This window comes from Coloeus monedula (genome assembly GCF_965178545.1).
Source record: "Coloeus monedula genome assembly, chromosome: 9".
NCBI lineage: Eukaryota > Metazoa > Chordata > Aves > Passeriformes > Corvidae > Coloeus > Coloeus monedula.
This window is the reverse complement of record NC_138789.1, coordinates 21,018,928-21,046,490: the sequence shown is the minus strand read 5'-3', so window position 1 is coordinate 21,046,490 and position 27,563 is coordinate 21,018,928. Positions and strand designations below refer to the sequence as shown.

General features: G+C 58.3%; 3 protein-coding genes across 4 annotated transcripts; all 3 read right to left on the bottom strand.

Annotated features, from left to right (window-relative positions):
- Positions 1 to 867: 867 nt before the first annotated feature.
- On the bottom strand, positions 868 to 5,797 carry CDC20 (cell division cycle 20; the record flags this gene model as incomplete). The annotated part of the gene is made up of 10 exons (XM_082286942.1): positions 868 to 1,121; positions 1,412 to 1,529; positions 1,703 to 1,828; positions 1,936 to 2,167; positions 2,503 to 2,597; positions 2,932 to 3,128; positions 3,497 to 3,625; positions 4,157 to 4,253; positions 4,894 to 5,039; positions 5,605 to 5,797. 10 exons carry the CDS (start codon positions 5,795 to 5,797, stop codon positions 943 to 945), a joined length of 1,512 nt encoding a protein of 503 aa, XP_082143068.1. The 3' UTR covers positions 868 to 942.
- A 1,099-nt stretch (positions 5,798 to 6,896) lies between these two features.
- MPL (MPL proto-oncogene, thrombopoietin receptor) lies at positions 6,897 to 12,704 on the bottom strand (the record flags this gene model as incomplete). Its single annotated transcript, XM_082287396.1, has 12 exons — positions 12,383 to 12,704; positions 10,135 to 10,267; positions 9,648 to 9,823; positions 9,180 to 9,424; positions 8,948 to 9,104; positions 8,658 to 8,787; positions 8,214 to 8,386; positions 7,968 to 8,110; positions 7,661 to 7,820; positions 7,400 to 7,487; positions 7,192 to 7,279; positions 6,897 to 7,106 (listed from the first exon to the last, which is right to left on the bottom strand). The coding sequence occupies exons 1-12, from the start codon at positions 12,483 to 12,485 to the stop codon at positions 6,897 to 6,899; spliced, it is 1,806 nt and encodes a 601-aa protein (XP_082143522.1). The 5' UTR covers positions 12,486 to 12,704.
- Positions 12,705 to 12,863: 159 nt separating this feature from the next.
- Positions 12,864 to 27,525, bottom strand: TIE1 (tyrosine kinase with immunoglobulin like and EGF like domains 1). 2 transcript variants are annotated; one of them, XM_082287025.1, is made up of 23 exons: positions 26,995 to 27,525; positions 26,242 to 26,529; positions 22,734 to 22,844; positions 22,471 to 22,626; positions 22,245 to 22,376; positions 21,820 to 21,960; positions 21,478 to 21,606; positions 20,960 to 21,105; positions 20,670 to 20,814; positions 20,257 to 20,415; positions 19,950 to 20,087; positions 19,554 to 19,844; positions 18,259 to 18,549; positions 17,464 to 17,777; positions 17,152 to 17,362; positions 16,893 to 17,003; positions 16,594 to 16,784; positions 16,354 to 16,467; positions 16,120 to 16,190; positions 15,828 to 15,868; positions 15,609 to 15,705; positions 15,241 to 15,340; positions 12,864 to 14,999 (listed from the first exon to the last, which is right to left on the bottom strand). In XM_082287025.1, exons 1-23 carry the CDS (start codon positions 27,038 to 27,040, stop codon positions 14,928 to 14,930), a joined length of 3,495 nt encoding a protein of 1,164 aa, XP_082143151.1. In that variant the 5' UTR covers positions 27,041 to 27,525; the 3' UTR covers positions 12,864 to 14,927. The 2 variants fall into 2 exon arrangements, with proteins under 2 accessions (XP_082143151.1, XP_082143152.1); XM_082287026.1 differs by having other exon boundaries at positions 17,584 to 17,777; positions 26,995 to 27,524.
- Positions 27,526 to 27,563: the final 38 nt, after the last annotated feature.

The following is a 27,563-nucleotide window of genomic DNA, read 5'->3' as shown; positions in this document are numbered from 1 at the left end:
TGAGCTGGCTCTTGCTCATGTCAGGTAAGGCCTCAAATATGTTCCATGCAACTTGCTCCAGCACAATTCAGCCTGGAAAAAAGGCATTTTTCCAAGTGTAGGGGAGTCAAGCTCTAACAAATGTCAGCTGAGCCCTGGTGCCCCCTTCCCTGCATGAAGCCTCAGCTAGGCACCAGGGCTTCCTGTCAGCAGGAGGGGAAGACACATCGGAGTTGTTGGAAGAATATGTGACTAAGGGCTGAGCACGGGGTTGGTGGTGCTTTGGATGGCTCTTGCATGACATTGAGAGTGGCTGTGGCAGTGTAAACTAACCTTTTGTTTAGCATCAGGCTTTATGCCAGTGCCAGCCCCTTTCTGGCCTTTGGGGTAATGACAGCTGTTGCTGTATGTTTCCCCTCCTCCTTTTCTTTTCCAATAACAATTCAGTACTAAGCTCACTGCAAAAGTAGCTGTTCTACTCCAGCACCCTAAGCCGGCACTGATGGTTGCCTGTAGCTGAACAAGACAAACTGAAGGGTGCCTGCAGAGCCACAGTAAGACCATGTGGTCATGAGACAGAACACAAGAGAAACTGGGGCCACAGACACCATACTTTCAGTTGAGCCTGTGGTGGAGCTGCTGTGCTTGTAGTCAGCATCTAGAGGGGGCAGGTGACATACCTAGCGTAGCTGGGACAGAAACAGAACTGCAGCCCTTGCACAGCATCCTGCTGCTAGGCTGTGCTAGGCTCAGGCTGCCTGTAAACTGGCCCTAAAGAACAAAGGCTCCAGCCCTTGCCCAGTTCCCCAACCTCAGGGATGAGGGACTTGGGTCTGGGAGCAATGGCTTTTTCTTCCATCAGATTCCATTAAGAAAAAGTCAAGTTAAGCAGTTTATTAACATTTAAAATACTGTACAGTGTGTAAACCACCTATCCCCCCTCCCCATAACAACCCAGTACTCTCAGCGGATGCTCTGGTGAATGATGCTGCTTTTGGCACTGTTTGCCTTCTCCTTCTCCTTCTTCTTTATGGGGTCCATCTCAAAACAGCGCCAGAGCCTCAGTGTTTCATCAGCAGCTGCCGAGGCCACTGTTGTACCATCAGGGCTCATGGTCAAGTTCAAGATTCTGGCAGTATGACCTGAGGATGAGGAGGGTGCAGTCAGGGCTGAGCTGATCGGCACATGGCACATTTACTTCTGTATGCTCCCACGAGCCATGCCAGCTTACATAGCTGATCCCCCCACTGACTGTGGCATGAATTCAGACCCAAGCATACATTCAGAACAATGGTGTTTCTTCCACAGCCCACAGGCATGCTGTGCTCCTAGCACCAGGCCCCCTGTATCAGTGATGCTGCAGGCTCCAACAAAGGATTGCAGCTGCCTTCAACCTCTAACAGCCCCCCTGCCCCAGGCCCTGTCCACCTACCTTGCAGCTCTGCGACCTTGGTCATTGTTGGATACTTCCATAGAACCAGCTGATTCTGTGCAAAGCCATGGCCTGAAACGAACTCCTTGTAGTTTGTTGACCACAGGATAGAACAGACCTGAGAAGAGGCCGTAACACAGGTAAGACAAGCTGCTTATGTTGCTGCTCACCACTCAGAGGTGAGCATGGTCCCTCTCTCCTTTCCCATGCTTCTGGGCCTGAGGAACCGGCAGCTCTGTGTAGGTGTGCTGCCAGAAGGTGTTTGTCTCCAAGCAGATATTCATGTCTCACCTGGGAATGGGCATCAACAGTACTGAGGCAGGCGCCAGAACACACGTTCCAGATGCGGATATGTCTGTCACTAGTGCCACCTCCGGTGGCTAGAACGTTCATCTGCCAGGGGCACCACGCCACAGCCTGAGAGAAGAGTTCGGTTTAAGACATGCAAGAGGCAACCTGCACCCAGCCAGTGCTGCACATCTGCCTTGCACACAGACATCTGCCCATGGCAGCCCTGTGCTCACCTTGACAGCACCCTGGTGCTGAGTGAAGGTCTGTACAGGAGCAAAGTCTCCACCACCCCCTTGGGTGCATGGCCAGACATTCACCAGATTGTCATTGCCACCACTGGCCAGGTATCTGCCATCTAGAGACCATTTGAGTCCGCACACCTCCTGTGTGTGGCCAGCAAGGGTGGCCACATGATGCTCAGCTACTCGGACATCATGGTGATGGATGTGGCCAGTCCGTGCCCCACTGCAGAGAAAAGAGAAGGTTTGCAGGGTCAGGCTGACATGTTTTCACCCAAATCCATTTTCTGTTGTTGCAAGACTACTGTACCTGCCACTGCATTTCAACCAGTGTTACCAGCAACACTGGTCTGTTGGTGTGAATGAAACAGGCACACAAGCTCTTTACAACTTCAGCACAAAGTGCAATACAGATGAGAGACCTTCTCCTCACAGTCCCAACCCAAGCCAGGACAGAAACTTCTCCCTGCCATCTCTAACCCACACCACGCATAGCTTGAGGCATAGGAATTTGTAACTGGCAACTGCCCTTGACCCACTCATCTCCACCCACTGCTTTACCTGGAGAGGATGTAGCTGTTCCAGCTGAGGGTTCCTACACGGGCACAGTGGCTGGTCATGTTTCGGAGACGTTTCTGCTGCTGAATGTCCCATAGCTAGAGAAGCAAAGCAATAAGTTCTCCAGAGGAAATCCAATCCTGTTTCTATGCCCTAGGGATCTCACTGCACAGGCTCTGGCATTCAGCCATATGGGAGCAGAGAAAATTTGTATCTCATGACTATTTTGCAGAAGGTAACACCCCTTATCAGAAAACCCCCAAACCAAACCCTGTCTTGCATGCTGTACTTGTCTGCAGACAGTTCCACCCCACACCAGGCAAGACAAGTCAGGTGCATGGTATCCTTCCCCTGCTAGCCAATCTTTTGTCCTCAGGCCCCACAGTTCTGTCAATCCCTAGACAACACTTCTAGTTTTAGTCCTGCATTCACCTGGACCTCAGCACTACTTGTGCCAACAGCAAGGTAGTTTCCTTCTTTAATCCATGACACAGAGGAAATGTAAACATCTGGATGCTCCATCTGCAGTAGCTGGATAATCTCCCCAGAAGCATGATTCCACAGATAAACAGAGTTGTCCAGAGCCACTGCCAGGAAGTTCTGGGAGCTCCAGTCGATGAGATTCAGATCTACGATTTGAAAGAACAATGCAGGTCACACGATGCTTACTTAAGAGAGCCCTGCCCTTCACCCATGCTGATGCAGCAGGTGTGTGTGTGTGTGTGTGTACACATGTGCATGCACACACGTACAAGTAAGGGGTAGCCTTCTGGGTGTCACTATGCCCAGCTCGTGGGGTCAGGTACCCTGCTCCAAGTCACCTATGCAGTGCCTTAGACCACTGTTCCTGTAAGGCTACACAGGAGCACTCTGGAAGTGGTCTGTGCTAGCCTGGGTGCATAAAATAATACAAACAGCCCAGTTACACTGTCCCAGGAACAGCCCTCTGGTCCAGAATGTTCTGGATGCCCAGCACTCAACACTGCAGCCTACTTACAGTAGTCATTGCGGATCTCTGGTGCATCCAAGATCCGGTCTGGCATCGAGGGAATGTATCTGCTATTCTTCCTGCTGGATCCAGGCGTCATTTTCTGGCTGTAGAGTACTTTCAGATTATTCTGATAGCCTGTGTGCAGAGGAACAGGTTTGTTGACCTGAGTTAGTTTCCTCCCAGCTCAGTGTTGCTCACCCAACTAGGAATCCCTTGGAGTGAAAATAAAGTCCTAAGAGATACACTCAAAGGAGTGCAAGTGTACTAACATCACTGACAGGCTGAACTGCGGAACCAGGGTGAGCTACAATTTCCTCATTCATGGAAACAAGTTTAACAAACACTTGGGTTTTTGTATCCCATTATGTTTAGTTACAGTTAAGCTAGAAAGTGCACAGCAGAGTTTGAATCTCTTACAGACCTCGTGAAGGCTTGCCACCTGCAGTACATGTGAGCAACTCACAGTCATTGCACCTTTCCTAAATAAATTCACTGTAACTGTTATGCCCTCCCTCAACCTCAGGAGCCCTAAGAAAGGGGACTCCAGTGTGTATAGCTCTCAGAAGCCAGTTGACCTCTCCTGTGACCACACACAGGACCTCTGTTGCTGTTCTGCTGACCAGATCTCCCCCGCTGATTCAGCTCACACAGACCCTGTTATCATACCTTCTGGAGCATTCTGTGGTTTTCCACTGAGGCGGAGGATCTTCGCCTCTTCTACATCAAAACCATTCAGATTCACTGCCCAGGCTTTCTGTTGCTCCTACAGAAACAAATCACCCAGACTTGTGTTTCAAGAGCAATGCATTTGAAACACAACCGCCACACTGCAGTTAAAACAGACACCTAAGCCCCCTTCTCTTAGAATCAGGAGGTGTACAACTGTGCTGCAAGGGTCAGCCACAGACAGGCAGGTCAAAGCAGTTTTTCCTCAGACTTTCGCACATTGTCCTGCTCACATTTTCACACAGTGGCAAATTCAGTGTCGTTGCCAGTGGGAAAAGCCACAGCCACAAGTGACCAAATGCTTCATAAACAGATTTTAGAACACAGTGTCAAACATTCCAGAATTGTTCCCTGTGTAGACATTGTCCTAGAATAGCTGCCACCAGCAGTTTCACTTTGCATATGCCCACAGCTTTGTGTTTTTGTTGCCTGCTGTATTTTAAAGCTTCATTAGTCAAAAGCTAAATTTTGGTACCAGAAGCAGCATAGGCTAGAGTGCATGGCAATCTCTACAGCTTCAATCTCATCCCAGGCTCCTGAAGCCCAGAGCTGGAAGTAGTGATGGCAGGGGCTTGTCAGTCCCATGTGTCTATAGTTTACTTCTCTGTAAAGGGACAGGAAGGATTAGGTGTTTGGTAGTGGTTGTTGAAGTAATTTTAACTTAGCAATACGCTCACCTTCTTGGTAGGTGATTCCTCAGCAGGGTCATTCTCTTTGGTTAGGAGGAAATTTGCCATCTCCATTTGCAAGGTGCTGCGGTTGGGAATGTAGCGATCCCCCCCAGCCTTTGTGGGGGTGTTTTGAATTTTGGATCCAGATTTACCTGCATTCACATATGAAAATATTGTCTTACATCTATTTAACAGCCTGTATTAGAGCTTTCATGAGAGCAAAGCCAGCAGTCTTCCACATCACACCCACCAGACAAGTTGTAGACAAGTAGGACTCTGAGATCTCATGCCACCCAGTCACAACTAACTTATATTTCCCCCCCTGCCCCCAAGCTCTGGTTAGGGACTGTCAGGAGACAACTCCTTGGGTCTAGAGCAATAATTCCAGAGTCCACAGATAAGGGGAGGATACAAAAACACTGTTGTAGCATGTAAAGCTGTCAGCTGACAGTCCTGCCCACACTTGTCCCAGCATGCAGCTGTGCCAGCAAGGGTCAGCTGGGGGATTAGCAGTTCGCCAGCCCCAGTGCTCAGAGCTCTGCCCTCCTCATGCTGGGGAGGAGGTGGGTGATTGCCAGGAGCACAGCCCACCTCCTCCTCCCTAACCAGCAAGCCAGTGGGGCAGCGTGGCAGGGAGCCCAGAGCCTCATGGCTACAGACAAGCAGCCTGGGCAAGACTCTCGCACCCAGCCTCTGCCGCTGGTGGCCGGTGCTCACCGGGTGTCTTGGACGGCGTCTTGCTGGAGCTGTGGGAGCGATTGGCCGGCTTCATGGGTGACACGCCGACGGGGCTGGGCCCGGGGCCGCTCTCCTTGGCCTTGCGCTGCCATCGCGCAGGCGGCGCGTTCGGGATCGGCGTGTCCAGCTTCAGCAGCCCGTGCAGGTCCGCCTCGAACAGGAACTGCGCCATGGTCCTGCGGGCGGGGGGCGTCAGCCGGGCCCACCGGGGACACCGGCCGGGCTGCAGCCTGCTCCGACGGGCCCCGCAGGCCTCCCCACCACCGGGCCTTCTTCCAAGCCCTGCGGCCGCTCCTCGGGGTGCTCCCCACCACCGGACACCCCCCGCTCTCCCCAACCGCTCCTCGGCGCGCTTTCCATCAGCCGACACCCCCTCCCTCCGCCTGTCGGGGGCCCTTTCCATCAGCCGACACCTCCTCTAGCCACAACTCGGGATTCTCTTCGCTAACGGGCATTCTCCCTTCCCCTCGTCCGCTTCACCACAGCCTCCCCTGCTCGAAACTGCGCCTCAAGGCACCTTCCCGGCCGCCCCGGCCCCAGCTCGCTCTCACCTCCGCCGCGCCGCCGCCGCTCGCCCGCCCCGCCTGCGCCGCAGCATTTTAAAGGGCGCGCGGACGGGGCCCCGGTTGGCCGCTTCAAACCCAACGGCCGCGCGCTGCCAGGCGACGGCCGCGCGACGCAACGCGATTGGCTGAGCCGCGGGGCGGGGCGGGGCGACCGCGGGTGCAGTTGGGGGCGGGATTGGGGCGGGGCGGTCCCGGGAGCAGGGACGGGGCGGTCCCGGGAGCAGGGACGGGGCGGTCCGGGAGCAGGGACGGGGCGGTCCCGGGAGCAGGAGCGGGGCGGTCCGGGAGCAGGGACGGGGCGGTCCGGGAGCAGGGACGGGGCGGTCCGGGAGCAGGAGCGGGGCGGTCCGGGAGCAGGGACGGGGCGGTCCGGGAGCAGGGACGGGGCGGTCCGGGAGCAGGGACGGGGCGGTCCCGGGAGCAGCGGCGGGGCGGTCCGGGAGCAGGGGCGGGGCGGTCCGGGAGCAGCGGCGGGGCGGTCCGGGAGCAGGGACGGGGCGGTCCCGGACCAGGGACGGGGCGGTCCCGGGAGCAGGGACGGGGCGGTCCGGGAGCAGCGGCGGGGCGGTCCGGGAGCAGCGGCGGGGCGGTCCGGGAGCAGGGACGGGGCGGTCCGGGAGCAGCGGCGGGGCGGTCCGGGAGCAGTGGGTCAGGGACGGGCCGGCGAAGGAGGGACCAGGCGGGTGTTTGAGTGGGGATGCGCGTTTATGGTGGGGCGGGGGTGGGGGCCGTCGCGGGTCCCCGCGGCTCCCAGTCGCTCATGAGCAGGTAGGACTGGTTGGCGATGTCGGTGCTGGACAGGCGGCCCCCAGCGTGCTCCGGCGGCGGGCCCGCCTCGCCCCGCGGACCGGGCAGCACCTCCAGCAGGCAGGGCAGGACGGCCTCCTCCGGCGGCTGCTTGTCCAAGGCGCTGGCCTGGGGGGACACGGAGTGGACGCGGTGGGGGCTGCCCTTCCAGCTGCCCCGGGGGGAGCTGAGCTGCCCTGCCCCAGCCCCTCACCTGGCCGTGCTTGCTGCTCTCCTGGAGGAAGTTGCCCAGAGCACGGTGCAGGTCAGGAACGGGCGGCCAGAGTTTCTGCTTCACGTTGCTGGTTACGGGGGAAGGGGCATCGAAGGTAACCCCAGACTTGGGGTGCCTTGATGCCCCCGGGCAAGGTGCCCAGGCTTGGTGCTGGGCCTCCCCGCCTGCCCCCGGCACAGCCCTTTACCTGTAGAGGGAGGGGAAGGTGCACCGCAGCCCCAGGAGCATTGCTAAGAAGAGCAGCGGCACCACTGTAACACTGGGGATGAGCCAGCCTGTATCGGAGGAGGAGCGCTGGAATTGTAGCCCTTCCCAGACCCACCAACGCCGAGCCCTTTACAGCCCTGCCACCGTCTGCCCGGTGCTCCCCATTTCCAGACTCTCCGTCTCCTGCTGTCAGCCGTGTGGCTCTTCTGGCCACAGCCTCCACCCCTGCCCCGTCCCTTACCTGCATCACCCATGGCATCAACCACAACAAGTTTGGACCAGGCGCTCCAGCTGCCCTGGTACCACGGCCCGCCGGGCCGGGCCCGCACCTGGGCGTGGTAGCGGGTGCCTGGCCGTAGGTCCAGGACTTCTCTCCTAGCTGCTCGTGGAACCTGCAGGACCTGCGGGGCAGAGCCGAGCTGGAGGCATGGCTGCTGTGAGGTGGCCGAGGAGCCAAGAGGAGGGTCTGGCTTGCCTGCCCCCATGCCTGGCATGTGTCAGCAGCAGAGGCGGGCAGGGCTGCGTGGGGTGTCCTGGCCAGGCCTTACCTTCCAGTCATGGCTGTTCTCCATGGCATAGCGGACCTGGTAGTCCAACTCCTCTGCCAGCACCTCCAGGGGTGGCAGCCACTGCAGGCTCAGCTGGCCCTGTGACACTGTTGCCTGCACAAGCTGTGGGGCATCTGTGAGCACTGTCGGTGTTGGGGACAGGCATGTGTCACTCCCGTGAAATGGGACGTGGGACACCATGTCCCCTGTGAGCCAGGCAAGGACTGTGGTGGCACTGGGACTCACCAGCCTGGTGCAGCCAGAAGGGCTCCTTGAAGTAGCTGAGTGTGGGCAGCATGTGGGTCCGGGTGACATTCACCAGGACGGAGATGGCACTGCCAGCCCTGGGCTGGAAGGTGCAGGCGTGGGTGGCCTCTGTCCCCCTGCTCACCTCCTCGCACTGTTGCCATGCATCTTCCCTGTGGGAGAAGTGGGGAGCCAGTCAGTCCCACCAAAGCATTCCCACAGCCAGCATTCCTCCTGCACTTGCCCAGGAAAGCTACTGCTGCCTGAAGTCGGAGGTACAATGTGCCCAGGGAGGGGTGGTGAGGAGGTATGAGGTTGGTGGTGGTAGGGCAGGACAGAACAGGGCATGGGCAGGTGGCCCAGTGTGGGATATTGGGACACAGCAGGACCACTGGTCCCTGGGATGTGCCTCCCTGAGTGCCATATGCCTGCCATGCCCCTTACCTTGTGCCAGCCCCACTTGGAGGTGGCCGGTAGAAGAGCTGGTGGGAGCTGTGGGGCTCTGCAGGGTCCCAGCTCCATTCGCAGTGCACGTGCCGCAGGTCAGGAGTACTGCAGCACAGCCCGATGTCTCCTGGGCAGGCAAGAGCCAGGGAAGGAAGGGAGCTGCTTCCCCTTGGTTCCCCAAAACTTGGGTGTTGCACCTCGCCTACAACAGGACCCCACCCTCTGCAGCCCCAGGGTGCCTCCCTGCGGTTCCTGCCAGCACCCCGGCAGAGGGGATGGCTGCTCACCGGAGGAGTGGGGTGTCTCTGCAGCCACTGCCTGTGACCAGGGCCCCCAGATGCCATCGAGGGACGTGCCGTCGGGCTTGCTGCGCACCTGGATGTGGTACCTCATCCCTGGCAGCAGGCCCTGGAGGACCACCCAGGTGTTGGCTTGGACCAGCCTCTGTAGAGAGGAGCCAGGCTGAGGAGCAACTGCGGCCCACAAACCCCCCTGCCCATCCCTGACCGCTCTATGTACCTGCCCCACTCCTGGGGAGGCTGCCCCGGCCCTGGGTATGTGGGTGCTGACAGTTAACTGGATGGAGGGATCACTGGGATTCAGTGTGGTGCTGCAGGGCATCCCTGAAGAGCTGGCAGGGCAGCACTGCACCTCATAGAGGAAGAAGTTCGGGAAGTCAGCAAGTGGTGGCTGCCACGACACGCAGAGCTGCCCCGCAGCCCCAGCCCAGCGGGCCGTGATGTTTGCTGGGGGGGCAATGAGACCTGCAGGGAACATGCCAGGGTGTTTGCCCTCCTGCGGCAGCCTCGGTCTGGGCAATGCCTGGTCCTGCTGGGGGACGCCTGGAGGTGCCCCCCAAGGCTGCCTCTGTGCCCAGCATGCAGGGCTCAGGGTGTTGCTGGCCCCCGTGGCAGGCAGGGGGTCAGGGGACCCAGGTCTGGGGACTGTCCTGTTGTCACAAGGTATTGTCCAGTCAGAGGGACTCACCCACTGCATCCACGCTGAGCTCCCGCCAATACTTGGTCTGGTTTGTGGTGGCATCCAGCACGCGGAGGTGGAGCTGGGTGAAGAGACGCACGTCCTGGCTGGGGAAGACGCAGACATGTCGCTTCCCACCAGCCCCGTGGTACCACGTAGAGACCACACACGCTGTGGGCATACCCCTGAGGAATGGAGAGCAGGGTCTTGCAGCACTTCACGCCTGCCTCGGGCCAAGCTTGAGGAGAGGGGATGTGGGGCAAAGCACCGAGACCTCGGTGTCACCATCTCCTTTCCTGTGCCACCAACCACTGCAGGGCGCCATCCCCATGGGACTGAGGGACAGCCAAGGCCCCAGCTGTGTAGCTCCCATGGGCTCTCCATCTCCCCTTGCAGCTAGGAGCTACTGGGATGGCACAGATTGCTGTGACACCCCGACCCTGCTGCTCTCTGTGCAGCAAGGAGGAGGTTGGGCTGTGTCCCCACCATCTCCTACCTGCTGTACCAGTAGTAGAAGTGGCACATCCCAGTTGTTGTATCCTCCTTCTCGTCCCAGAAGCAGGTGAGGTCCTCAAAGGAGCGGGAGAAACAGAGGATGTCCTCGGACACACCTGCTAGCAGTGCAGCATCTGGGAAGAGTGTGGGCATGAAGGAGCCCCTGGGCACAAACCCGTCCCCATCCCACCTGCTTGCTCCCGCCCCATGCCCGCTGGCATCCAGGACAGCCAGAGCATGGCCAGGGCACAGGTGCTCCCCACCAACTTGGCACACTGAGGAGGGACACGGCACAAGTGCTGGCTGCTGGCTTGCACTGGGGCCCTGCCTGGTGGAGGGCTCCCCTCGGCCCCACCACGCCCCCCTCCTCAGTACACGAGGTCCTTGAGGACAAACAAACATCCTGAAATAGCCCTGCGGTCGGGGGGGTGCTCAGGGCCCAGCGATCAGGGGGAAGCACCCCTGCCCTGCTCATGCCGGAAGGTGTGCGGAAGTGAGATAAGGAGGAGCAGCACCCCAGGGAAAGGAAAAGGGTCTGGGGGCTGGTGTGGGGCCATGTGGTCCTGAACGGGGGGGTGGCCCAAACCCCTGCCCAGGGACTGTCCTGGGGGCCTGTGGGTTTCTCTGCCCCCTTCAGAAAACTATGCTCCTTGTCATTGCATGGACAAACTGGAGAATCACACCCTGCAGGATCTCCGTGCAAAGTGCTGGTGGCTCTGCTGACACATGGGTGTCTGCCCCTGTTGTCATGGAAGAGGGGACAGCCCCAAGATGCAGATGTGTGATGCACAGGGGTGGTCTTGCTGCCCCCAGGATTGCTTCAGCACTCCCTTCTCCCCCACTCCCTCTGCCCTGGGACCCGCTCCAGCCCTCTTCCTCTTGTTCTTCCTACTGGCATTTGCTGCCTTCCCCAGGGGTTGCCCCCAGCTTTGGGACCCCACAAGCCCGCTGCCAATGTCTACTCCATTTGCTGAGTGTATCCATTCTCTGCTACACACCCACTGCACTTCCAGCTGAGCCCACCCTGGGTAAAGAATGGGCACAGTTCCCAAATGTCCTTGCCACCTTCTCAGTATCCTTCTTCTTGCCCTGTCTCTTCTCTTGCCTGGATCTCCCCAGCCCTGTGTTTCCTTCTTCCCCCCCCACTGTCCCATCTCCCCCACTGCCCCTGCACCCGTCCTTTCCTTTTTGCCCCCCATTACCCCACCCCAGGCCTCATGCTGGCTCCATGACCTCACCCAGCTCCAAGCACCAGGACATGAAGGGGCCAGGTCCCAGCAGCTCGGTGGCCAGGGGCCCATGGCATTGGTGGGAGGCCACCCTGGTCCTGTAGGCTACCAGGGCATCTTTGCTGAGCACAGGCCATTTCTTAGGAAGGGCAGATGCCCAGCTCTGCAGCCCACAGCAGCCATGCTTGGGCAGTGCTGCCAAGTCAGTGGAGGGCTCAGGGCACAACGATTTTGCAGAGGCAATGGGCAGAAAGAAGATGAGCCCAACCCTGACCCTCTCCCTCCCTCCAAGTCCCACTGCCCCTATGGGGGCGACTCAAAATCTGCTCCCGAGCCTGTCCTAGCCAGAGACCTGGAGTAGGTCTGGAGACACAAGCAGGAGATCAACAGGCTTTTATTCAGTCAATGCTTTTTATGGTGTTACAGAAAGTTCTAAAGGGGCTAAAGAGGCTCTCAAAGAATGCATGGAGAAGCCCGAAATGAGACAGATGGGGAGTGGCTCTGGCAGGTGCAGTGAGCCAGACTGAGGCCAGCTATCAACTAAGATGAGGGTGCCCGGCAGCACAGTAACATCATGGCAAGGCTGGCATAGGAGCACTGGGGTCAGCCTGGAAGTGCCACTGCATTGCCCGTGGTGCAGAGCTGTGCCATCAGATGTTAACTTAAGTCTCACTCAAACCCTCATCAAGTCATCCGAGAACTTCTGATGAGTGGAGAGCCCTTCTGCTACCTGAGCGGGACTGGGAGCACCAGGCTGCCATCCCCAGGGACCACCCACAGGCTGCCAAGCTCTGCTTGCAGAGAGCATGGATGTTCCTTCACTCCTAACATCACAGGGTGTCCTACAAGTGAGAAGACCACTCCATTGCTCACCCTGAACACCCCCTGCACACCCTCCTGGAATGTCCCCTTCCCAATCCTGTAGATTTTGGCTGCTGTGAAGTGCTCGCTGCCCACACCTGGCATTCTAGCTCCTCCCTGGCCCATCCTTTGGGGGAGAAAATAGCCCCAAGGACCTACCTTGGGATGTCACTGGCTCAGGGGCTGGTGATGGGCTTTGGAGGCTGAGCAGGATGGCAGGGAGCAGTGAGAGCTGCCAGACCTGGCACAGGCAGGCTGCCATCCTGCAACCTGTGTGCCAGGGCCACACATGCTGCACTTGGTCCTTGCCAGTGTCCTGGGAGCAGCTGCGGCTCCTCCGGGCGATACCTTTATCTGGGAAGTGGTGGCTGTGCAGCTCAGGAAGCCTGGCTGGGGGCTCCCCCCTCCCCACCACCAGCACTTCCCTGTGCCTGAAACCACTATGCCACAACCCCTCTGCTGCTGGCCGCAGCGCCAAGAGAGACTGCTCCTATCAGATAGGGAGCATGTCCTGCCCTTGTGGCTACTGGCTTGCTGGGAGGATGGGGTAGGAAGAAAAACAACCCCCAAGAAACCAGGGAGGCCCCTGTGTGGGGCAGGACAGGCTGTTTGGGCTGCTGTCACATGGGATGGGATATGGGACAGCTAATCTGTCTCCCTTGTGTCCTGTGCCGCCTGGCACTGGCGTACTCCAGGTCTGCTCTGCCAGCGGCACCATCTCTGTGGCTGTGCTGGGAGCAGAGCTGCAGGCACAGGGGGCACTGGCAGAACCCACAGAGGTGCTGGTGCTGGTGGTGCAGGAGCAGGGCCACCACAGTGAGGTCCCACAGTCATGCTCAACCTCATGCCAGTCCACTACCTTCGCTTGGTACCAGTGGCTGGAGGGTCTTCCACCCTGCCAGGGCACAACACTGTTGCGCAGCCCCGGGGGACACCAGCCAGGGCACAAGGAGTCACTTGCACATGTGTCCACAGTGCACCAAGGCCAGCAGCTGGGGACAGCACCAGGGGCACTCAGGGGAGACAGGAGCAGCCAGCCCCAACTTGCCACAGACAAATGTCAAAAAAAGCAGAAAGACCTAGGTGTGAGTAGGACTGGTGACACTGCCCCAGACACAATTCCCAGCTAGGAGCAGAGGAGGTGCAGAGGCAGTGGCACATGTCAGGCTGTTTGTGAGGGCCAGTCCCCATCACTGGTTCACTGGGGACCTCAGGGATGGGGCAGAGAGGCTGCTCACTAACAGCTGCAGTTGTCACCAAAGAGCACTGGAGGCCAGAATGGAAAATCAGAATGGTATTGACTGGGTTCGGAGACCTTCTGGGGATAAAAGACTCTTGCCCAGAAGGACAATGCCAATGCCCCTGTCTCCAGCTGGGATACCAGGCTCTGCAGGAGCTGCTCTTGCTTCTCGTGGGACTGCAGAAGATGGATGGACAGGCAGCTGGATGGCATATCCAGGGCTGAGCAAGCTGAAGCCAGCAGAGGTGAAGCCCCCCGCTGTCAGGGTAACAAACAGCAGCAGTGCAGGTGAGGGACCGAAGCCTGGGACAGGAGCTGCTGCAGGAGGGTCAGCTCAGAGCCCAGGCAACCCTCGAGGGACGGGCACGTGAGGGTCACCCTGGCAGCACATGTTTCAGCAGGCTGGTCAAACACAGCCATCACTTTGCCAGATGTGGGAAGTTACTTGATGGCTTGGCACAGTGCTGGGAGGTGCCAGCTAGCCCGGATGGGAAGGGTGTGGAGTTGCACAGCTCCACAGGATCCAGCCGGGGGAGCGGGGCCATCCCTTTGAAGAGCAAGCAACTGAATGGAAGCTGCAGGAACAATTTTCAAGCATGCAAGAGGCAGCTATGCAAAAGAAGGACATAGTCTGTTCTCCATATCCCTTTGGGGACAGGACCAAGTCTTAAATTGTTTCTGTGGGAAAAGATCCCAACTGGATCCTAAGAAAACCCATCTCCATGGCATGATGAGACCCGGGACTTGTCTGGGAATGCTGGGAGGCTCTTGGGGATTATCAGAGGACCCCAATGGGAACAGGATTCCAAGGAGTGCCCACCACAGCAGCAGATCACTGGGCCCCCACATCCTGTTCCCCAGTGCTGTCAGTGGGGCAGAGCTGGGTCCTCACCAACACTTCTCTGGACCCGGCTGTTGCATGATCTTTATTGTCTGTAAGGCAGAGCTGACACCTCCGAAGGGCCGCTGCAGAGCTGGAGGCTGTGCACAGCCAACACTGTCCCTTTGCACCTGCTGGTGTGGCCCCATGCCATGCCAGCAGCACTGCTCACAGTCCCCTGGCACCACTTCAGGCCCAGAGCATGCTGAGAGCTGCAGGGCGGGCAGCTGTTGTGTTGCTGCTTCCTCCTCTGGCCCCAAAGCTTGAGCATTTGTGTCCGTGGGCTTAGGCAGCACCCTGGCTCCCGAGGGAGGCCTCCTCCTGCCAGTTCTGCTGCAAGCACCCTGCTGCTGCTTGTCCTTGGGGGCCGTCCCAGTGTGTCGGCAGCAGTGTGGGGCTGTCGGTGGGTGGCACCATGGCAGGGAGGGGATGGCACAGTCCTGCTGTGGGGAAGGTGCTCTTGGGGAGGGGCACCGGCATTTGGCTGCTTGGCGCTGGAGCAGGACGAGCAGCCCTGTGTCCCCAGAGCACTGTTCCAGCAGGCTGGGGCCAGCGTTGCCCCTCTGAGCGGTGCCAGCGCAGCCTCACGCCTCCTCGGCGGTGGCATCAATCCCTGCATAGGTGAAGTTCTCGAACAGGGCCATGTTCACGTAGGCCTGTGGGGAACCCCAGATAGGAGCCAGTTGTGAGCATGTCCACATCTACCTCCCATCCCCATTAGCATGCTCATGGGCACTGTGCCCTGTTGCTTCCCCACACCCAAGAAGTGATGCTGGGGTTAACCCCCACACATGGTTCTGCTGCTGGCTGTCCATCCTCGAGTCCAAGGGATGCTCCAGCATGTGGAAAAGCCCCGTGCCCCGTGGGCATCCCTCCCACTGAGCCGCTAGCACTCACCTTCCTGGCCTCTAGCATGCGGATGAGCTGCATGGAGATCTGGGCGAAGGGAGGGCGCTCGTAGGGGCGGTCGCGCCAGCACTGCCGCATCAGCTCGTACCTGGGGGCGGAGAGTCGCGGGCGGCTCAGGGCGCACAGGAGGAGAGGGGACAGAAAAGCTCTTTGAGGGAGATGGGGGAAGCAGGAGGGAAACTAAAGCCCAGGAAAGGTGTTTGGGGTGTGAGACCCCAGCCCATCCCTCAGCCACAATGCAGAGGCAACCAGGCAGAAGCTACTGAAAGTTGGTGTGAGCCCTGTGGGGCGGTGGGGTTGGCAGGACGTGGGTGCCACCATCAGCCGGGGCTCTGTAAGAGGCTCTGTCCACTTACACCTCGTCGTCGCAGTTGCGCGGCTTCTCCATGCGGTATCCCTGGGGCAGCTTCTCGTAGAGCTCGGCGCACGTCATCCCGCAGTACGGTGTCCCCCCTACAGCCAGAGACACGCAGGGGCTGAGGAGGTGACAGTCCCTAGGGTGTTCCCCCCGGGGCTGCAGGATAACCAGACCTACAGGGGCCTGAGTGAAGGCAGGGGAGAGAGAAGAGCCTTACCCAAGCTGACAATCTCCCAGAGCAGGACACCGAATGACCACCTGAAAGGGGAAGAGCCGAGGCTGTGACAGAGTGCCCAGCTGTGCCCCGCTGATGGGCACAGTGCAAAGCCCAGGGTGGAACAGGCATCCAGAGGCTGGGCAGAGCCAGCAGCTCCCCAGGGAGATGCACCAGCATCAGCTCCTGCCCTTGCAGCACCCAGAGCAACAGCATTGCCTCTCTGACTGTGCCAGAGAAGGGTGGAGGGGCCACAGCCATGCCCCAGCCCAGTGCCCCTGCCTGCAGGACTTACACATCGCTCTTGGTGGTGTACACGCTGTAGTTAAGGGACTCAATGGCCATCCAGCGAACTGGCAAACGGCCCTGGGAAGAAGGAGAGCCACCATCAGGGCTGGGGGCTGCCCCCTGGGTGGAAGACAGCTGTGATCCAGCCAGTCCCGCCGTGGTGGGTTGGTCACACTGATGGTGGGCATCCTGCCCACCACATTGGTGCAGGCCCCATGGAGATGTTTCACTCCTGCCTCACCATTGTCTTCTTCACATAGACCTCCTCCCCTCTGGAGAGGCCAAAGTCAGCAATTTTGGAGGCCAGATTTTCTCCCACCAGGATGTTTCTTGCTGCCAGGTCCCTGTGAATGAACTGAAAGGGAAGAGCAGTTAGCAGGAGCCACGCACTCCCTCCTGCTGGCCCCAGGGACCTCATGCCCCAATGGGTAACCCCCAGGCCCCAGGGGAAGGGTACTCTGAGGGGCTTGCTGGGATGTACCTGCTTCTCACTCAGGTACTGCATCCCCTTGGCCACGTCTGAAGCAAACTGGAGGAGCTGCTGGGATGTGAGGGTGGAGGCAGTGCCGTGCTCCTTGGCAAAGGCTGGGTCTGTCTCCAAGACTCGGCTTTTGCGGAGGAAGTCGAGGAGGTTTCCATATGGAGCATACTCAATGGCGATGTACAGGTAGCCTGGGGGCAGGAGGAGGTTGGGCTATTGGGGTTCTCCCCAGCAAAAAGGAATACACAACTGGGCAGAGGCTGTGGGGCTGGGGAGAGGGTAGAATGGGACAGCCTCACCCTTGTTCTCGCAGGCACCCAGCAAGTTGATGATGTTGGGGTGATGGCCCAGTTTGCAGAGCACCTCCAGCTCCCCAGCAAAGTCACGATGGTCATTCTCTGAAGCAAACTCTGGAAACAAAGAAGGGATGGACACCTCAGGCCTACAACAAGGGCTTTTGCTTCTCTGAAAATTACTCCTGATGCTCCCCAGCACAAGCATGGCCCAGGACACAGTGGCAGCCCTCAGCCCACCCTGCCTGCCTCCCCCAGCACTCACCTTTCAGCATCTTGATGGCCGCATTCATTTTCAGACCGTCCTTTTTTATCATGGCCCTGATTACCTGCCCGAAGTTGCCCTCCCCAATCATGTCCTCAAACTTGATGTCTTCCCACTCCAGGATGGGGTAGCTGAGGGGCTCAGGCTGTGGCTTGGGCCGGCGTGTCAGGGTCAGGGTCCCTGAGTTGAACTGTAGGATGGTCTCTTCCCCCTGGCAGATGGGAGCAGGTGAGGTTAGAGGCACCGGGCACCTCTCTGCCCATGCGGCAGTCCCAGCAGGACAGGAGTCATGGGCAAGGGCGGGCTCCGCACCCTCTCCGTGTGGAAGTGAGGTCTGGCTGCATCCGGACTGGAGGCTATGGAACGTGACCTGGATCGGGCTGGGACGTGGGGAGCAGGGGACACGGTCCTGGTGGGGCAGGCGGCACTCACCGAGCCAGACTGGTACGTAAAGGTGCGGCGCCGGTGGAAAAAATTCTTCTTGATGAGGAAAAGCGCCAGGAGAGCAAAGAGGATGGTGAAGCAAGTGACGGACACAGAGCCAACAATGGCCAACAGCAGCTGCTGGTCTGTTCCCGCCTGCTCAGTGCTCTGGCTGCCCAGGCTGGGCGGCACGCTCAGCGCTCCTGCCAAAAGGAAGGATGGAGGGTTGTGGTCCATGGTCGAGCCCTGCCCAGCCCGCACTAGTGGCCAAGCACCATGACAGCAGCCCTCTCCCAGCACCCAGGTCCCGGTGCCACTGTGGCACAGAGGGGAAAGTGTCACAGCCCAGCTCCTGACACTGAACCACTGGTTTCTGGACCTCCAACCAGCTTTGGGCCAAGCCATGACCTCCTCCCATGCTGGCTCGGCTCTGCTCCTCTAGCCCCTCGATTCACATTCTCCTCTGGCCAAGGCAGAGCCACTCTGTAGGTGCCATGCTGTCATCATGCCACGCCTGCCCCTTTAGGACTAGGAGGAACAGGTTTTCTTAAGATACCAAGTGTTTTGGTCTTGGGCTGCTGCTTCAGAGCCACTGTCACCCCAATCATTCTTTGCTGACCCAGAATCTGAGCCTGAGCTGCAGCAGAGTTGTGAGCCCCTTGCCTGCTGGGACACCCCTCTCACCATCCCCAAGGGTCTTGGCTTTCACAGGCTGGCTCCATTCCCCTGGGACGTGGGAGTTGGCACGGACACGAAACTGGTAGCTGGTGCTGGCGTTGAGGCCCCCAACGATCTTGGTGGTCTCGGCGCCGCTGTCGGTGTCGATCCACTGGGGTTCACTGGTGCCCCCCAGCTGCTGCAGCTCCACGATGTACTTGGTGATCCCCCCGTTGGGGTACTCAGGCACTTGCCAGGAGAGCCTGACAGCGGTGTCGGACACGGGCTCTGCCAAGAGCAACTGCGGGGAGGAGGGCCCTGGGATAGAGAGCGGAGAGTGTCAGTCCCAGGACGGGGCTCCTGGTGCTGCAGGGGCTCAGTTCTGCTGTGAGGACTGCACCCTGTGGCAATGGCAACCAGAGCCAGGCCAGCTTTGAGGGACCTCCAGGGACCCCTGGCCCCTGCTTGGAGGAGGTGGAGCTGCTCTGCATGTGCCACACTGAAGCAGGACTGTACCCCCAAATGTTCCCAGCCACAGAGAACATCTGAGGTCTAAATGCCTGTGTACTAACTCATGTGACATTTTATTTCTTCAGGCCTCCCTCACGCACTGAGTTCCCACCACCCTCTCCTGCTTGTCCACATCCCTAACCCCAAATCCCCAAATCATACAAAGCTCTTACAAGCAGAGAGCAGAGGAAACCTCTCATCCCTCAAGCCTGATGTCTACCGGTCCTCTCAATGTGTACAGGCTGGTGCCAAGCCTCCCCAAAGGCCTCGTGTATGCCTTTCCCCTTGGTTGTCAGAAAGCTTCGTCAGGCTGGTGCTCCAACTCCCCATGGTCTTCCACCTACTTCAGGGGTTGTGTGTGTGTGCCCACAGGTGGGACTGCAGGGCTCCCCAGGCCCTAGTGACCACCCAGCAAAACTACCTGGCAGCAGGGTTAAAGCAAACCAAAGGGAATTTTTTTTTTTATGCAGAGTATAATTATATCAGGAACTTGTTGCTACAGGATATTGTAAAGGCAGCAAGTATAGACAAGTCTATCAGGGTTTGGGCAAGAGAACAGATCTGTTTGTGAGCAGATCTGTTTGTGACGGCCTGAATGTTACATTCAGCTTAGGATGTTTCTCAGCTGCTTGGTGCTGGAGGCTGCAGGGTCTAGTGAGGAAAGGAGGGCACATTTTCCCCAAAAAGCTGTTCATGTTCTATCAGAGATGGGATACAGGAGCAGCGGGACCTGGGGATGGTTGCTGTTACAATTATAACTGATTTATCATTGTAATTCCCTGTTATAGTTCCCTGGGTTCTGCTGGACCCACCTTTGCTGTTGATCATGACCTTATAGGGGTCAGAGGGCGGCCCCAGGCTGGTGCAGTGGTACACCAGCACCTCCAGCCTGTACTCCTTGTTAAACTCCAAGTCCCCGATGCGGGCAGAGAGCACAGAGATGGACGTGATGTTTTTCTCAGATACCAACTGCCTTGCAGAGTCAAAGAGGTGGACAATGAACCCATGTGCTGGCTCATGGTTACTTGGCAACTTCCAGTTGACATGAAGCATGTTTTTCTCTTCTACGGACCAGCCTTCAATCACAGGCTTGACTGTGGGCTCTGCAAACAAAAAGGCAGCAAAGCCTCACAGCGCATCAGCCGTGAGACTTTGCAGGCTCTGTGCTGTGCAGGGTCAGAGTCAGGATGGGGGAGATGGAGTCTCACCAAGGCAGTCGGTCACCATGATGGCTTCAGGCCCTTTTCTGCCCTCCCCACCAGCCCCTGGCCGGCTCAGCTGCACCTTGACGATGTAGGCAGTCACTGGCCGGAGGTTCATGAGGGTGATGTTCTCGCTGTTGTCGACTGTTGGCCAAGAGGACATGTCAAAACCATGCCCATGATCCACAGTCTGCCCTGCCACCAGCACCCTCCTCATCACTGTGGGGGGCCTGGTGTGGAGACATCTGCCCACCCCAGACCTCACCCTCCCACACAGGTCCTAACTGTGCCCCCCAGCCCTGCAGACACATACCCACAATGGATGACCAGGCTGAATTGTCATCCTTGGGCTTGTAGAAGAGCTTGATGGAGGTGATGGGTCCATCACCAGAGAAGTAGTCCACAGGCGACACCACAAGCTGGCGACTCTGCTTGGCCAACAGCCGGGGGGCCCTCAAGGGCACTGGTGGCACTTGGGGGGAAGAAGGGAATGACAATGGTGGGACTGGGAGCAACAGGGAGCAGAGCATGGATACATCTGCCACCTCTTGGCGCCTTCCAGCTTTGTCAGGAGAGTCTTTTATAATCACCCAAACCTGCCAGCTGGCACTGCAGCCCATGATGGGAGGCACCCAGCCTGGGGCAGGGGTGGTATTGCCACACCATGCTGGCAGCCTCCCCCAGCAAGCCTGGCTTGTCCTGATTATGCCACTGCACTTTCCTCACCTCGGATATTGACCTTGACTTTCCGGCTGTCCTGGCCCCCAGTCGTGGAGACCCGGCACTCCCAGAGACCCGTGTCCGCCTTCGTCAGGTGCCGCGCCTCGAACTCGCAGGTGATCTGCTTTGGCTCGATGATGGTTTTGATGAGCTGCAGCACAGAGGGTGCTGTCAGCCTCTACACTCAGCCCCTGGCTCAGCCCCCCTGTCAGTCTGAAGCTGCCCAGCAGCTCCAGGTACTCTTGAGGGAGCTGGCAACACGGAGATGGTGGTGGGGCAAGGGCACGGAATACTACCTTGAGCACAGTGCCGTCAGCCTTGCGCAGCTCCACCCTGTCACTGGTGGGCAGTGGGTTGCCAATGGCCACGCAGCTGATGATGGGTTCTGAGCCCAGGTTGAACTCCAGCTCTGAGGCCAGTTGGATGATCTGGGGGAACCGGTCTGGTACACAGAAATCAACATTAGGGCTGGCCCTGCTCCTCCCCAGGCAAAAGAAAGCCTGGCACCTTTCCTTGGACCCAGCTGCATCAGACTGTGGTGCCAAGGGAAAGGTGATGGATGCTATGGTCCAGCCCTGATCCCACCCCACCTGCTGGGCTCAGCAACACTCTCAGCACAGATAATGCTGGGATGTTGCCCTTGCACTGTCCTGGTTTCCACAGACTTGGAGGCTATTTCTGCAGGCAAGGGGTCCTGCTGAACCAGCTGGTGAGACTGATAGCCAATGGCCCTCCCAGTCACCAGTGAGGAAGGAGCCAGCGCCCACTTGAGGGTGGGGGATGGAAACCCGTCACAGCCTTGTTCCAGTCTCACCTGACTTCTCACAGTGCTGCCCATGCCAGCCTGCAGGGCAGACGCAGCCTCTGAAGCGGTTACAGCTGCCTCCGTTTTGGCAGGTGCACCCCAGGGCACAGTCAGGGCCATAGAATCCTGGGGGACAGGCTGTGGGAAGAGGAGAGCTCGCTGCTACCCCTGGCCATGGCACAGGACCATGGAGACAGAGACAGCAAGCAGCTGATGCAGGCAGCAGTACTGCTCAGCCTGTGCCGACCCTCAGACCGGGAGAGGTTTGCACAGGTGCTGCTGCAGAGCAGCCAGGCCCTGGAGGAAGCCCAGGCTGGGAGGGAGAGCTGATGGATACCCATGTCCCTGTACCTTGGTCACAGCGGGAGCCACTCCAGCCCGAGGCGCAGGAGCAGCCGTAGGGGTCGAGCAGGCAGAAGCTCAGCCCCCGGCAGCCCTGGGCTCTCTGGCACGTCTCCTGGCAGTTGCGGCCAAACTGGCCTTCCTGGCAGGCTGGAAAAAGAAGCATGGTCTGCCCTCACCCATCATTCACCCACGCACTGCTTGTGCACGGCACAGAGCTCGCTCGGGTGCCCCAAGCCCTCGATCACCACTTGGAGGGACATGGGACCCGTGTGGGTGGTCCAGCCCTGGCCTGGAAACAGAGGGCACTGCGGGTGGGGAGGTGCTGGGGATGAAGATGCTATTTCTTGACACAGTGCTCAGGTCTGGGGGTGCAAGAGAGCCCCCACAGATGCCCTGGGCACAGCACCCAGTGCTGGGCAGGTGGAACTCACCTCTCTCACAGCGGGTGCCCATGAACCCTGGGGGGCAGATGCATTCGCCAACGTGGTCATGGCAGATGCCGCCATTCAGACAGTCGGGACAGTCCTTCTCACAGGATGGTCCCCACTTCTTCGCAGGGCAGGCTGCAGAGAGAGCAGAGGGGGCCAGAGTGCCACCTGCCATAGGGCAGGGTACAGCTGGCTGTCCCCAACCCCCAGGCAGTCAGGGCCTGCTCACCTCTCACGATGAGGCGGTAGAAGGCACTCCACAGAGGGCTGTCCCCCATGAATGTGGCACTGTAGACACCGTTTTCACTGACACTGACATTGGGGAGTGTCAGGATGACATGGTCATCCTGCACCTCGCCCCGATCCGTGGTCTGGTAGTAGGTGCCTGCAAGGGGACAGAGGGTTATCTGTGACCTCCCGTGCCCCCAGGGCCAGCACCAGGTGCCAGCTGGGAGCAGCTCCAGCCCTGTGCCTGCTCTTGGAACTACTTACCATTTCTTTTCCACATAACATCTGTCTCCTTCCTCTTGAGGATCCTGGCAGAGAAGGTGGCTGCCTCGGCAACATTCACAGACTGTGTGGCCTTCACCGGGAAGAGGTGGGCTGTGGAGGAGAAGGAGGAGGAGTAGGCTGCACAGCAGTCACCCCTGAGGGCACTCACACCCGAGGATAGTGTGACACCCTCAGACCAACCACACCAGGACACACCCTGGCACAGCCCAGCACCCACCATATGTTTCTGCTGGAATGTCATGGCACATCTCTCTCTCAGCTCCATGCTGGACCCAGGACCCCCCAAGCCTCTGCAGGGACAGGGCTCCCTTTCTGGCCCCTTCAGCCCCTTCAGGCAGACACCAAAGAATGGAATTTGGCACCCTGCCCTCTGACCAGCCCACCATCTGCACAGGATGCTGGTGGCAGTAGTCTCGGGAGGTGACATCTGGAACAAGTGTGCATGGTGCACCCTGCCTGCTGCCAGCTGGGGAGGTGTGGAGTGCTGCAGGCAGGGACAGTGGGGCAGGTGAGGGGAATTAAGTGTGCAGGAGGCTGCACTCCAGCCCCCAGGACCAGCAGCCCAGTCATGGCTGTTTTCCTGATTCCCCAGGTGCTGCAGCAATGAACTCCTGGAGTATTAATATGAGACAGCCAGACCCCAGCCTGAGCACAAATGGGTCTATAAATACCTTAAGGCCTGGGAAACCAAGCCCTGGGCGTGCCAGGACAGACACAAAGGAGGACACAGGCGGCTGCTGGCTTTCAGAGCCTGGCAGTACTCCAGCTTGCACACACTAAAAGGAGCCACGCCGGGTTGCAGCTAAAACACATCCAGCCCTGTGTCCTGCCCCTCTGAGGCCAAGGACCAGGAGGAAGCAGCCCAAGCCACAGACGCCCAGGGAAGGGCACTGGAGGTCACACTTCGCAGTAATTTCCCAGAATCCCTTCCCCACCTATCCCTCTAGCTGGGATCTCTCTTCCATGGACTTTGCAGCCCCAGTGGAGGGCTCACAGATATGGCCCTCGTTCTGTCTCACTCCACCTCACTCCCTGGAATGAGAGCTGACAGTTCTCTGGGACGCCAAACACAACGCTTTGCATTTGTGCACACTGATTTACCTGTCACTCCATCACTGCAGCCCTCCCAGACTGCATCTCTCCCCTCTCTGTCACTCCATAGTGCATCCATCATTCCCCAGGCAGCTTGGGGACAGCAGCAAGCACAGCTGCTTGTTCAGCTCTTTGTACCCAAGACGGTGACACAGGTCCATGCTGAGACCTCGTGCCATGCCAGTGGGAACTCCCTCGTGTGATAAGGACCACTGCTATTCCTGCTTTCCCTTCTTTTGGTCAGTTATTTACCCATACAAAGATCTCTCCTGCCACCCCCTGGGTGCAAAGTTTCTCTCAAAGAACCTTTGAAAGGGAGTTTTCCCAGTTTTCTTCAGGAATCTGAGCGGACAATGTCTTCCATAACATCCTCACTGCTTTGGTCTTCCACAGCATCCTCACTGCTGCCGCCTCTGAGACTCCCACAAACAAACCTGCCTCTTTCTCAGGGACCACATAACCACAAATTCTGCTCTTTATTACAGTTTCTGCTAATTTTCTGGTTTCTGAGTTTTCAGGCCTGTAGCTCCCTATCCAGAAGCTTTTAGGAAAGTCTGGTGTCCCACGGGCAGCAACACAGCCTTGCTCATGGCATGCCCAGCCTGGCAATGTTGCGCTGCTCCGTTCTGCTGCTTATCACCTGTCTCCTGCTATCAACACTGGCATTTCTCCCAACTTTTCTGTTGTGCACATGGATGCAAAAAAAAGAAAAAAAAAATTGTTTTCTGTAGTTGTTTTTCTGAGTGTCTTTCTGCTCTGGATAGTGTAAAAAATAGTTTACCGACAGATTTAAATACTTCTGAAAGTACTCCTCAGGACCTCTTTGGGTTGCTTTACTTTGTTTTTTAAGCAGTGCTTCCAAAATTTATCAAACTTCCTAAGTTCTTTCCCATGCATGACCTTTTGGGAGCTGCCAGCTTTCCTCTAACAGCATTCCCCACCCACTGTTTCATCGCCCTGGCCTGCTTTGGTGTGCTCTCAGGCTAAACAGGAGAGATGACACACACCAAGCCCCCCAGTGGGTTTTGTATCCAGCCCTCCTGCAAACATGTAATTTTTTTGCTTACTTTTTCCTTTATTTTCTTAACTTCTCCTCTAAACAGAGCAATGGCAGCTTCTTTGGAACTTGTGAAAGAGACACCTTTTTGGCACTTGTAATTCCCACAGGGGCTTGAACCCAGGCACTGACCAGCTCCTCCAAAGCACTATTTTGGCCTGGGTAAGTGGACCCAGGATTGGGGGCTGGCTGAGAACACCCCACCATGGGAAACACTGTCCCAAGGATGGAGCCCCAGAGCCATCACCTCCATCCATGATTTATAAACAAGGACACCTGGGGGGGTACAGAAACCTCTCTGTGCTCCTCACCCCCTGCTGGTGGTCGTGCCTCCGACACCATCTCCATTTGCCTCTGCTCCGTTCCCTCAGTTCTGCCCTGCTTGCTCAGACCACCCAGCTCCATTTCCAATAGGACCACTGCCATTCTTCAGCTTGAGCCTCTTTACAAGGACACAGGCTGAGCCCTGCTCCCTGGGGGATGCTTGGGCCCCGCCAGCAGCCTCTGTGCCCCAGTTTGGAGACACTCGAGCTCCTTGCTGAAGCTGTGTCTTAATACAGGCAGGGAAATTTGTATCCCCTCCTATTCTCAGCCAATGGTCAACTGTTTTAGGTAGACTTTCTAAAAAAGAGCTAAAAAGCATCCTGAGGCAAACATCACAGAAAATTTCACTCCTAATAATTTTGCAAAGTCTCAAGCAGAGGGAGGGGAAGTCAGAGGGGCAGTGTGGGAGAGGGCTGCCCCAAGTGGTATCCCTGCTGCTGGTCAGCCCAGGGAGGTCCTTTCAATTTTTATGGCCCCAAATAGGAGCCGGAGATGAGCCCAGCACTGCTCTTGGCTACAGTGCAGCCTGGCAGTGCCTCTCAGCAAGTCCCACTGCTGGAGCAGCAATGTGCTGCCCTGGGATGGTGTTTGTCCAGCACCCGGGGAGGTTGCCAAAGATCTGCCCCAGAACTACCTCCTCCCCTTGAGCCTGTGGTGGGAGCACGGGCTGGCACAGCTCCGAAGGGCTGCCCCCTGCTCTGGTTAATGATTTCCAGACCCCACAACCCAAGGGCACTCAACTTCCTCTTGGACCTTGCCCTTCCGCCAGTCACCATTACAAATCCAGATGGCTCCTCCATGGGGCTCAGCCATGCTCCTCCAGCTGAACATCCCTTCCATCTCCCTTCCATCTCCACCCCACTGGTGCTGGTGGACCCCAAACCTAGCCTATGGGTCACCACTGCCCCCCCACCACCCCGGCTGGTGCTGGGATTGTGAAGCACAGGGTGGGCAGATCCCCCATGCACCCAGCTGGCAGGCAGGGGCCTCCTGCTGTCCCCAAAAGCCACTCACCATTGTGGCTGTTGTGCACATAGACCACCTGGGCCTGCTCGGTCGGGGTGCGCCCCAGGCAGTAGAGGATCCCCACCAGGTCGGCCTTGGAGAAGCCCCTGGCCTGGACTTGGTTGCTGCGGTTGCGGTAGTTTTGGAAGCTCATTTTGGGGTGTGTCATCACGATCTTGTTCTCCCGCTCGATCTGCAGGTAGCTCACGTCACGCTCCCCCACGATGCAGGAGAGGAAGAAGTCGGAGTGGGACAAGCTCTGCACGTTGGCGATCAGGGTGATGTCCAGGATGGCCCCTGGGGTGGGGGAGCACGAGGGCGCATCACAGCTGGGCAAGAGCATGGCCACACCAGCCCTGCCTCAGGGCCACATCCTGTCACTCAGATGTCTCCCCCTTACCAGGACATTTTTTCTACCCCCAGTCCAGTAGGCATAGCCAGTGCAAAGCGAGGTGCATTGCAGCCCCTTTGGGATGACACAATGGGCATTTCTGCTCTCTTTTTGGAGACCCCAGCTGAATCAGCTCCCCAGCATGAGCCAAGCATGCCCCAGAACGAGGGTCTTGGGGTGCCTCTTCTCCCATTTCAGAGAGAGGCAGCCAGGGGCCTCTGAGGGCTCCAAATGGCTGATCACAAAGGGATATTTCCTCCCTCCCAACCCTGCCCCGATGGCGCCACTGAGCTTCCACAGCTGCCTCGTCCCACCAAGCCACCCTCAGGCAGGGGCTGCTCACTTGGGGCAGACGAAAAGGGGCGATTTACCTGCCAGATGTGGGAAGAGAAGTAGAAGATAAACCTGGAGTCCCATGTCGTCGGCGCTTTTTCCAAATCTGGCAGAGGTCAGAAAATCCTCGGCATTTCCTGGCTACAGAGATCAGAGCTGGAGGCTGTGGCTGCCTAGGAGCTCCACGTGAGCGACAGCTCAGGACCCCTGCTCCCTGCCCGTGCCCCCCATCTCTTCTCCATGCTGCTGCTTGACTGCCAGGGCAGCTGGGATCACCTCCTCTGGTGCATAGGCTGGGCACGGAAAGAGAGATGCCCTCGTTCCTGCTGGCTCAGTGGCCAGCCAGCTGCTCAGGAGCAGGGTTTGCTGGCCAAGGGGCCACTGGGGTCCCCCGTCTGGCAACAGCTCTTCCAGGAAAAGTCACCCACCCACCCCTCCAGGGCTAGGGCTGCGTGCTCAGGGTTCCCTGAGCCATGCTGAGCTCCTAGCCCAGGCAGGAGGTGTCCCGACCCTGCTTTTTGTCCAAGGTTCAGAGTGCCTCATGCCCCAGCCCGCCCGGGCAGTGGCATCCCCATCCCCTCGGTGCAGCCCCGTGGCTGACGGCTGT

Bases quoted from the DNA above. Each gene is read 5' to 3' on its own strand.
- TIE1 (XM_082287025.1), bottom strand. From the start codon at position 27,040: ATGGGACTCCAGGTTTATCTTCTACTTCTCTTCCCACATCTGGCAG. The intron at 22,627-22,733 runs GTAAGTAGTTCC...GTCCCCTTGCAG, and splicing joins TGTTATGTGGAAAAGAAATG to GCACCTACTACCAGACCACG. The intron at 17,778-18,258 runs GTGAGAGGGGTG...TCCTTTTGGCAG, and splicing joins AGCCAAGACCCTTGGGGATG to GAGCGCTGAGCGTGCCGCCC.